Below are 11719 nucleotides of genomic sequence, written 5' to 3' on the forward strand. Positions count from 1 at the left end.
ATCACTCTAGTAAGTCAGCCAAATCCACACTCGCTTTTCGTCAATCTTTCCACTCAGCCAAAAATAATAAATCCTTCTCTTTCGGCCTGTCTGAGCTCTGCTCCAGATGTTCTGCTCCTACAGTACAACCATGTTCCCGCTCACTGGTGACGTCCCATTATGTCCCATTATAGAGGTAGCTGCACTAATGGAGCTCCAAAAGGCAACATATTGACTTTCCAACAATGGCTGAAATATCTCTGATAAAGTGTTTCCCATAATGACAGTGTTGTTATTGTTAACGTAAAACTAAAACTTTTCTGTTTTTGGTAATTAAAAATTCCAGCTGTAATAAAATAGAAATATTTTTTTAAATACTTTATTCTCAGAATTAATTACAAATGCTGCCTTGGCAACTAACTAAAATAACGAAGTACTAAATGCACTAAAATTAAAACTAAAAAATAAACCTATATTGAAATATTTTTTATAAAACTAATAAAAATGACAAAAGCACATACAATTATTAAAACGTGAACTACAAATAAAATCTGAAAAAATAAAAATGAAAGCTAATACGAAATATTAATAAATACTTTAATGTTACATAACTAAAATAGCACTGCATGATGAACCTTACGTTTTCTGAGTTAGGTTTTCAGTCTTCATGTACACTGCGTATGGTCTGACATTGTCTGTTCTACTGAACAGATGGAATCGCTCCTTCCTGTGAACCTTCTACCAGTATGCAGCATCTGTTCTCTACATTACACTAGATCAGGGTTCCACATGGTACTGTTTTGCTGCTCTCACCCTTTTTCATTCCCTTCCTCTTACTTTCTTTCTTCTCTTCCTTTACTCTTTTTGCTCTCTCTCTGTTTTTCACATAATGATAACTTGCAGTTCAATAATAACTGTCAGTTATTAGTGAGTTCAGTGAGTCAGAAGTTGATTCAAAAAAGTTACTTTTTTTTTAAGGTTTTTTGTTATTTTTATGATTCATTAAAATAACCGAATAATCTGCTTCTTGTTCAGACTGAAACTGAATTCTGTTATCTGCATGCAGCCCGCAATCTCATTTTCTTACTAAGTCATGGCAAACAGTATTTTTTTTCCATTGCAAACTCACTTTCACAATTATATTCCGCAGCAGTACAGGAATATCACTGGACAATCACCAGAGTTTAATTCATAATTGAATTCATTTGGATATGTTGCATTTTATTAATGCATACTGTCTCAAACTTTTCTTCTCTCTCTTGCCCTGTCCATAGTCGTCCACACTACTCCTTCAACCACTACCCACTGGTTTCACTACACCACCATGACCTCCAGCCCCAATGCTACATCACACTTCACCACCTTCTCCACAACTTTGCTGAGCAGCCTGGGCAGCTCCACCCCCAACACCACCACCACCACAGTGACTCCGCTTCTGTGGAACCAGTTCAACATCATTGTCCTGGCCGTCATCATCATAGTCGTCATTGCTCTCTTGGCAGTGGTAGGTGGCGTGTACACTTACCGAGAATACCAGAACCGTAAGCTGAACGCCCCATTCTGGACCATCGAGCTGAAGGAGGACAACATTAGCTTCAGCAGCTATCATGACAGCATTCCGAACGCAGATTTATCTGGGCTTTTAGAAGATGAAGTTAGTGACATGGGCAATGGACAACTTGCTTTAACCGGTCCTGGTAGTTTGTATAAGGTGTAACTGATGTTCCTTCACAGAAACTGGCCTGCTATGTCAGCTCTGGCCCGACGCTTGGCAGATGGTGGACCTATGGATATGTGGACCCCTGATTTATTTTTAAATTTTATGCTGACGGACCACGGACAAGGTTTTCCCACTGGACATAATGCAAACACTCACACAAGCACTTCAGAGCGAGAAGACAAAGTAATAAATGAGGAACATGAGCAGTGCATTTAACTGAAAAGCCAAGTTAAACATCCTGCCTTGTTGAAGGCCTTGGTTGATTCACAGCTGAAACATGTTGCCTTGCTTTGAAGAAAGAAAAGAGATGCAGAGACTAATTCACTATTGTGTGACAGAATACTGGACAATGACATGCTTCTTACATGCTATTACATGTGCAGGACTTTAGGGGGCGCTGTTACACTGGATCTGGCATACAGAGCAGGCCTGTGTATTATGCAATGGAATTACATAATACTAATGGCAGATGCTGAATGACTTCTGCATTCATTTGCTTTTTTTGGTAGGCGCTTTCTTGCCGAAGCAAATTGCACGAAGGGATGATTTGTTTTTATCAGGCCAAAGATGATCTGTGTGTCAGTCTCAGGTGGAGAGAGCCTAATTCTTGTCACAGTTTTACAATGGCAAAGTGGATTTAGAAGACTGTTTCATGGTGTATGGAATTGTACTTGTTTTATTTATTTTCCAGAAATGTTCTCCTCAATCCGCTTTTCCTTTGTGACTTGTCAACGGCCACCTGTTAAAAGGTACCATGCCTTGTTGTGTGGACTTGACACAACTTGGCTGACTGGGAGAGCTTAAGTTTTGGTTAATTTATTTGGACAAACCTCTCTCTCGTATTGATGGGTGAGTCACAGAGGAGGGGAACATATATGATCAGATGAGCAATAATGCTTGATGGGTCCAAGAGCCGTACTGGACAGTAATTAGTCACTGCCATTTGTGTAGCACAGGCTAAAACAAGTTGAGCAACTGGTTCAGTGATGAATAAGTGCACATGTTTGACTGTGTGGGTGTATGTGTGGGTTGAGCGGGGTAATATAAGATGATATTATTATTATTGGAATTGGATAAAAGTACAAAATGCCATTTCAGTCAGTAAAATAACATATAAAAGGGTGTGTATGAATGAGTCTGATCTTGATCTGAACTTGAAGACAAGAGCAGTAGTTCCTCTGTGATTGTATGTCAGATGACTCTTGGAATATCTTTTAGCTCCCTCCCTACTTTCACCATCCCGAAGCTGTCTTTATCCGAGGTGTGTTGGTACAAAACTATGTAAATATGAGATGTACAGAATGGTTTTCATGAGGACGCTGCTATTGTATTGGTACATATGGCAACGAGTCTTGTTTCTGTGAGCAGCATACTCGTGCGCACACATAGGGACGTTGTAATGGTGTCTTAATCGTATGCATTGTGCAGTATGCATGTTGCACCACATTCACAACTAACTCTGTGAAAGATTTCAATAAAAGCTGGTTTTCCTATAATATGTGCTTTCATTATTATTATTTTTATTATATCAACAGTCTGTTTCCTGACCAGCTGGTTTGCAGTGCGCACAAAACTAAAATTTATGTTACATTTCACTTTTGTGAAAAATTATTATGCAGTTCTACAGTGTTTGAGGCACTGTGAATCTATTTTATGTTGGATGCTAAGATTTTTTTCTATTTATTTGTTACTAGGCAAATGGTGGACACTTGTATGGAAACAAGTATTGTTTTATTTTGGGCCAGAGGGCATGATGTTTTTATTTTTTGATTTAATATGTCGAATTCATGGAGCTATTGTTGTACATTTCAGACATCTTCATTATTCATCATAACCTAAAGTAGAACTGGTCAAACCTATTCAGTCTGAATTCTATTATGACATCCCTACAACTAAAAAAGCAGACAATTTTTATATTATGTCATTCAGATGTATCTATTTAACTCTATGCATTATTCATTATCTATATTATTCTGTTTTTCAAGCCAAACTGCATTTGTCCAAATGCATTAGTATTTTACATTAATGACATAAAGTTGATATAATTTTAAAGAAACAAAATAAAATTATACCAGATGCATTTGACATATTCTGCAAAACCCAGTCACCTGTAAACACTTCAGTTTGCATTGTTCCTTTCGCGAGACCGCAAATATCAAGCAAAGGTTAAAGCATGACGCCTTTCTTACATGTACAGTGAACTATATTGCTCAGTTCAGTTTCTTTTTTTCTGTTCAGCATAATCATCACTTTCATCTACAGAACATGTGTTTCTGATGGCATCATCTGCGTTAAATCGTGATGTAGGATCAAGTAAGTGCCTGATTTCAAATGTTTTGTTTTTATAACGTTTTAACATCTTATAACACATCGTTTCAAATATTTATGGCCCTCCTCCCTTACGTGAAGCCATTTTGAGTTTGAGCAATATGCTGATGTAGCTGAGCTGTGCAACTGTTGTGTTCTTGTATGATCTTGTCAATTTCTATTGAGCAAAAAATGGTTAGTAATAAGTGCCAAAACAGGAGTTCTGTGTTTAGAAGCCCAAGCGCAACTGTAAAAAACACATTCCAAAAATGTGATCTAAATCTGTTTTGATCTGTACTTATAGTGGCTGCCCCCAGGTGGCTTGTCTTTGAGTCATACTGCAACCTTCTTTTCTTGTTCTAATGCACAGAGTAAATGTTTGATCACAACTACAGGATGACACAATTGACATATCGTGAAACCTTTTCTTCTGAGATGAACGATTTGCTTTTGCGCAATCCTGAAAATCAATCCAGTGGAGAACAGCTATAAAAGCCCCCCGCCTACTTAAATGTACTCATCTTTAATTTGTACCCTTCTTAAAGGTCAGAGGTAGATAGCTGGGGAGTATTCCTGCAATCGCCCACACGTTGGGTATCCATTAAGGGGTCATAAAACAAATATCACAGAATCTGAGTCACTTAAGTCATACGAAGTACATGCTTTAATTTCATTAATTTTTCCTTTTTCCTTCAAAGCAAATAAAAAGCATCCTCCTGAAACAAGTGAATGTCTATAAATAAGCAAAAAAGTCATTCAAATTAATCTTCTTATTCGTTTAGTCTTGCCATGGATGAACATGAATGAACACGAATTACTGTAGCCGTTCGTATAAAGCCTGTTCAAGACCAAGCGAAAGCCTCTGAGAGCTCACCAGTGGGTGGGACTAATGTGCAAAATTGCAATCTCATTGGCTAGAGCTCACCTTTCACGGTCTGCGTTTCGGTTACAGTATATCACTACCTGAGATAGGATGAGAGCAAAAAGAGACGGCTTTGACTATTGTAACACAATACTAACAGCTAAAACTTTTTCATGTGTAGAACATTCTGACCTCATTATTGTTAGTCATTGTTCACAGAAACAATGTTTAATGGAGAATTTAACTTTTGAAACCATGTAAGTGGTGTTATTGTACACATTACTCCACCCCTGCATTTGTCACCTGCTCCCTCGTATAAAAAAGGCTTGAAGTGTCATACAGAAATATGATGATGATGTTGATTTTGTTTGTGATATTGTAAACACAATGCAGACTGGCTGTTGGAGTGACTGAAAACACGACTGATTTTCACTTATCTCCCGTCCCAGTTAACACTGCATTTTTCCATTTTGCTAATGGAGAGCATTTCAAGTGGAAACTAACTATTGTAGTAGTGAGAGTCTTTCGTATGTCTCGCTTGCCTACCTGGAAATACTGTTGCCATGACACAGAGATGTTGAGGTTCTCGTCGAGATCATCCCTCAATCCCACAAACCCTGCAGTGACAGACCGTTTATGAGAATTTTTGTCTAACTCTGATATTGGTAGCATGTGATCCAGATGAGTAATGCAAACCTAGCCAACACAGCCTCTCTGCTCTAATTCTGAGCTTTAGCGTGAGATTATCACCCCACCTTTAAAATCAAACAAGTCAGTTACTTGGCTCGAGTAATCAGCAATGAAAAAAACAGATATGTGAATCATTACTGCACATCAAAAATCCCTAAACATTTAAATTAATCTGAGCACATGATGCCGAAAATCAACAGCATTTAACCAATCAAGTGTTGACGAGTGGAATCTGATGTCATTGTGGCATCACTCAGCCATGTAGGCCTTCGAAATGGAAGACATCTGCGGGCATTTTCTTTTACTTACTTTGATATCATCTGGGAAACTGCCCTCTTTTGGAAATTGAACTTGTGAGTTCTGTAAATAGAGTAACCGATAAAAATGAGTCATATAAAAATATATATGTGTGTGTATATGTAACTGGAAAAACAATCTGTGTCTGAATCAACAGTGAGATGCTCACAAACAGGCTGAATGTCCCTAAAGCACCAGCAAAACCTAAACATGCACAGACAATAACAATTTTTTCTGATGCTTCTGCTAACACCCACACCAAATGGGAGCACACGTATATACATGTGGTGACCTTGTTTGCATGATTGATTACAGATATTTCTTATGAATTCCAGTCAACATTGTGGGAAAATACCAGATGGGTGGTCTCTGAAGCACTTGAGATCTATATTTGCTCTTAAAGAGATAGTTCACCCAAAAATTCTAATTCTGTCCCCATTTACACACGTTGTTCCAAACCTGTGTCACACCTTATTCTGCAGAATATAAAGGAGAAATTCTGAGGAATGTCCTCTTCAGTGGTTTCTGTGCAATGACAGTGGTGATGAAGACTGAAGAAAGGATGCAAAATCACGTTTTAGGTCCCCTTTGTGTGAGGAACAGTTGAACTTTAAGTCGATAATAGGGACTTTACACAATAGCAGCTGATGGAATGGCAACGGTGTTCTGCAAAAACATTAATTTATTATTTATTTACTTATTTAGCTTTGGCGGTTAATAGTTTACGAAATGATTCCGTGAGTTTAATCTGAGTACCATGAAAGAATCATTAAAAACACGTTTTAATCACTAGAAGATCTGATTCAAACAAATGATTACTTCATTGCTAAATTGAAACACAAGTTGCAAATCATCAAACAAAATTGTTACCATATGGCTGCTCTGGAGGACTTGAAATTTATTGCAAAAGTAGACTACTTGGTTACGTTTACGGTAATTACTGCAGCATTTGGAGACTTGATACAGTATCTTCATTCATTGTCTTCATTCACCTTCAAAGAGATGCTCCAAAAAAAAAAAATTCTGGGTGAACTGCCCCTTTAAGATTTCTTTTCGGATGTCGTTCTTCAGGACCTTTTGAGATTGAAGATTTAAACTTTTGTGTTTTAAAACACATGACTGTTCTCCATCCACCAACCACCTCACCTTATTTTCGTTGCTGTAGGTTTTATTGACTCTCCAGACAAGTAATCTGATAAAAGATTGAAATTACAATGGTAATAATTCAAATGAAACGATATGGTGGCTTAGATTACAACTGATTAGATATCAGTGAAATGTATTAAAGCATGCTTTACATAGTGAAAGAGTTTTCTGTTACCATGATCGCATCCACCCTCATCTCACCCACAGGTGATGCGGAGTTAATAGCGCGCCTTTGAGCGCGTGGGAGTCATTACAGTCGAGAACATCATTCGGTACAAGAGGCATTTCTTCTGTGAGACCGCAGTTATTTCAACTTCTTGAGGAGCAGGCATGGGTACAGCGCGGGCAGCCATGGCGCATTTTATCTGGACATCGATAGCTTTGGTGTTTATTTTAATCGTGTCGTGCTTGACATATGTCTTCATAACGAAGGTAAATATAACTGATCTACAGCCTCAGAATTTCAGATTCTTCATCTGGCTAGATATTGTTATTTTGGACAGTAAAATTCAGGATTCTGTAGAACACTTTGAAGAATAACTTGGCGATTGATTTGGTTGAATGAAAGTCTAGTAAGACAGTTTACCATTAGTAAGCATTCGGTTTTTATGAAACATTTTTATGAAACAAAATCCGATCCTCAGTTCACACAGGCTAAGGAACAAACACGGCAGAGAAACACTTCCTTGTTTTCCATCTTAGAACTTTCTCCAGCATTTTATGTGGATAGCTCATTCATGGATCAAGTTGCAGAGGTCGTGTTTGTAAACAACGAATGGATGCATTTATGCGTTTTTACAGGCTCTGTGTCTGAAGTGACATGTCTTACTGTAACCTCAACAGGTGCCTGGATGCCCAAGAATTAGCATCTTGAATGGTAAGTTCGCGGCATTTATTTCCATTTTTTCTTCAGCTACATTGCTCATTAGGCTTTTTGTTTATAACTATCTTCTATGGGAGAAAACGCTGTGTTTATATTCTAAATGCATCTTCTTATTGACTTTGTTCTATTTATGTCACTGTATTAGTCCATTGAGTTCTAAAATTAAGGTTTGGTTCTAAAATTAAGAACACTTGAGAATTTGTAATCATTTGTTATACATAAAAAGATACTTAAAGAATACTGTTGCTACGGTAACCTCCTCAGCGAATGCGACTCCTGTTCGGGAAGTTGAAACCACACGAAAGCGTTTGAAACCCCAGTTAAAATGTGTATAACGTGGCATCCTTCTGTCTCGTAAGACAATGGAATCTGCGCCATGTACATTTGCTGAGTTACTGCGCCTGCTGTGACAGTACAGTCCAATTCTTGAAGAGCATGCTTTATTGCAATTACTGCAAGTAAAGATCATGCTGGTCCTGTGTAGTTGCTCGGTCTCTCTGCCGCCTCCGTTCTCTCTTCCCTTCCCACTGGTGTTTTCTCCTCCTCTCGCTAACTTCGATGCCTGATTGAATGGCATGCCTCCATCTATTTCAACTTTTTCCAGGTCGTCTGGATTGATGTTATAACGTGTATATTAAGCCGATAACTCGCGCCCAGGTTATTATCCACAAGCAACTAAACAATTTGTTTAGCCTACATGAAAACTGAGCAAGATTTAAACCACATAAACAGGCTGTACGACGTGTTTTGTAGTCAATGAAATAAATAAAGTTGATACCGCAACTAACATAAAAAGAAAACTAGGTTACTGCAAAGAGTAGAAAGGTTCTGAAAGCTCTTACTGTTTGAAGAACCTCCATTCTAATTTATTGCAGTTTAACGGTAGTATAGTAAACGTAGTAAAGGCTAACACACTACAATGGTAACATGTTGTATAATGCATGTTGCCAGTTGTGCGTGTGTGTTTGTGAGAGTCGGCTGTGAGAATGTTTGGGTGGGGAGTCGAGCTTTCTCGTTGTGTGTTAGTGTCAATGCAATTTTGTGGTCTTCCTCAGCGCATTTTCCTGTACAGCTGTGAATTGCACGTATAGTCATACAGCGATTTTATTTGTGGCCATTTTTAATCAGCATTCGCTCAGCGGTGGAAACCTTGCTTAATGATGTTTTTCTTTTTTTTTCGCACAGACTCTGCAATAGGAAGTATGTTCAGACAACGACTCTTTCGGGAACACTGGCTTTTCACAGGTGATTGTCCAGAAATTTGTTTCTAAATATATTTAGGAAAGATACTGGTACAAAATGGTTTCACATAAAGTCCACATTTCTGATTAAAAACTGTTGACATAATATAAACCTCTGTGATTCTATAATGGAACTTCTTGCTACATTCTTATCTTCTGCAAGCTCGGGGCTACAATCTGAGCGATAATCGCTTGATCTGGGAGGATGAGTGGCACGGATACAGGGTTAATGATGAGAGCATTCTGGACCACACCAACATGTTGATGATCATTCGAGAGAAAGGTGTCTACCTGATCTACATACAAGTTAACTTCCAACTGAACCCAGAGAAGAACAACAGCTCTCCTGTAGACCTCAAACTTTTAGTGGATTTCCATTCTGATGGGCATAAGCAGCTATTTGCAGCCGCACATGACACTCAGGTGGTGATTGACTCGCCTCAGGATGCCAAGCTCAACACTTTCCTTCTGATGAAGATGCAGCCAACAAGCCAGATATCAGTGATAGTATTTCCGAGTGAATTTGTGAACTGCAAACCACAACCCTTTTCCAGTTTTATCACTATCGTAAAATGGGCAGACGACTGGTAAACTGATGCATATATTGCAGAAGTTACTGGCTTTCCAGGTGAAAACCTTATCCATGTCCAGTTTTTACAATGGCGGTTGTTCTTATATTCTCGTTAGCTTTAAATGTGACATTTCAGAAGAATGCGGTCTCAAGATCAGCTGCTAGAATACCTGAGATTTTCCGGCTGTTGTACTAGGAAATGCTCGCTGACATTAACAAGGATTGCGTGGGGGTTGTGATACTTTCTTGGTGTTTTTTCTTCTTCCTTTCGAAATATGAAGATCACATCTCATGATCTTCTCAGAAGCATGACACATTTTCCTCTCAACAGATATACGAGTTAGGTTTGTTTTGTTTCAGTTTTTTTATGAGTCAAGACGAAAAAGGGCACGATATACTGTTAATGAGCACTGACTTTGAAGATTCTCATGTATTACGTTACGTACATAAAAGATGTCATAAGTGCCTGCAAACAAACATTGTTTTACAAAACAGTAGTAAGCTAATTCTGAGCAAGTGGGAATTTCTTCAGTGAAATATATCTTCCTGTATGTATAATTACAGTTTTTTTCATCATCGACAGCTGAATGTAAAAACCTCATAACAGCCTTTTGTCTAGCATCAGTGTTTGATATAAATGCTCTTTGTATCAAAAGCTATGGAGCAATATTTTACCATTTAAATATGTGCTTCTTTTTAAAACAAGAAACCAGCTTTTTTTTTTTTTTTTTAAGTTATTGAAATACAGTGCCAGTTTTTTAGCTGTAAGCAGATTCATCCAGCCACTGATGCATTTATTTTTTCATGCATGGATGTCATGGAAATGTTTTTTATGGGGGTGATTAGGGGTGGTAATGGTGGGGTTTTTTTTCACATAACAAAATAACATTAGTTACACTAATCCAGTCAGTGAAACAAGCCATATGAATCTGAACAACATCAGCTGTTTTAATAAGACAGTGGAGTGTTTTTCTTTTCCAGCGAGTGGGAAACTTTCTTTTTCAAACTCGGTATTTTTTCAGTCAGGAAAATACCATTTATGATGATGCACACTTTTTTGTATTCAGATGACTCAAACCAGCTGGCTAAGTTAAAGAGTGTATTTTAAATAGGAGAGTAAATGTAATGATTTTTGTAGTTTTTTCATTTTTATTTTCTTGTATGAAAGTTTTGTTCTTTCACAGCTAAGCCCTTATACTTGTTGTAACTAACAAGTTCACACTGAGTGATTTCAATTGACTACTTTTTTTTACTGTTCTCAAATATGCAAACAATATTATATTTATGTCATTTGTAATATTTTTATTTAAACTAATAATTATAAAGCACTGTTTTCCCTCTGCATGCCTCAGATATTGTGTAAGATATTTTCTGTACATTAGCCACATCAACAAACATCACACTTAAATAGAAAGTTGTTTGTGACTGACGTTTAATAAATGAATGGCTATATCAATGTCACTAAACAATGTAAAATTGCCTTATATTATTATCTGAACTTTTTTATGTATTTTCTGACCAGACCAGAGTCACTTTTTTTATTTTGCCTTGTTTCCTAGGTACAAAGTACAGTAAACATTCATATTCAACTAAAATTGTACAAAATATGACCGTATGTCCATATACTGTGTCTCGAGTTATTTTGTACTTGGGTAGAATAACAAATTAAACTTATAAAATAATAATAATAATAATAAAAAAACCTTCAATAAAGGTTTAATAAAGACTAATTATTCAGAGAGAAAACAAAAACAGGTTGATGTCTGTCAAACCATACCCATAAACCAACATTACATTGTAGGAGATTTTTGTGACGAGAATTTATCAAATGTTATCTAAATTTATAATTAGTTTTGTTTCTTTATTGTTTACAGTCATTAACTATTATTCCTAGAACATTCTGGGAACCAAAAACGTTTAGTTGGATGATTCTCGATGTAACATCTGGTTGCTGAACAAGGAAGTCTATAATAGGTCCTGAAGTGAAGCGTGTGAGAAGAGAGGGGCTGATTTAGTTGAAGTA

The 11719-nt window shown here is 37.3% G+C and overlaps 2 protein-coding genes across 2 annotated transcripts in view; both read left to right on the forward strand.

The window, feature by feature from the left end:
- Positions 1-3194, forward strand: part of LOC306870633 (multiple epidermal growth factor-like domains protein 9) — a 66932-nt gene extending 63738 nt beyond the window's left edge. Inside the window, exon 6 of the mRNA XM_079418021.1 lies at positions 1254-3194. Within this exon, the coding sequence (XP_079274147.1) occupies positions 1254-1696 (443 nt within the window). The 3' untranslated portion in view covers positions 1697-3194. The remainder of the gene's footprint in view (positions 1-1253) is intronic.
- A 4021-nt stretch (positions 3195-7215) lies between these two features.
- LOC306870634 (uncharacterized protein) lies at positions 7216-11318 on the forward strand. Its single transcript, XM_079418022.1, has 4 exons — positions 7216-7433; positions 7845-7878; positions 9070-9129; positions 9289-11318. Exons 1-4 carry the CDS (start codon positions 7332-7334, stop codon positions 9714-9716), a joined length of 624 nt encoding a protein of 207 aa, XP_079274148.1. The 5' UTR covers positions 7216-7331; the 3' UTR covers positions 9717-11318.
- The last annotated feature ends 401 nt before the right edge of the window (positions 11319-11719 follow it).

This window comes from Barbus barbus (genome assembly GCF_936440315.1).
Source record: "Barbus barbus genome assembly, chromosome: 6".
NCBI classification, from domain to species: Eukaryota; Metazoa; Chordata; class Actinopteri; order Cypriniformes; family Cyprinidae; genus Barbus; species Barbus barbus.

Excerpts from the sequence above, each read along its gene's own strand:
- LOC306870634 (XM_079418022.1), top strand. The coding sequence starts at position 7,332 with ATGGGTACAGCGCGGGCAGCCATGGCGCATTTTATCTGGACATCGATA. Across the intron at positions 7,434-7,844 it reads CATATGTCTTCATAACGAAG|GTGCCTGGATGCCCAAGAAT; the intron begins GTAAATATAACT and ends TAACCTCAACAG. Across the intron at positions 9,130-9,288 it reads GGAACACTGGCTTTTCACAG|CTCGGGGCTACAATCTGAGC; the intron begins GTGATTGTCCAG and ends ATCTTCTGCAAG.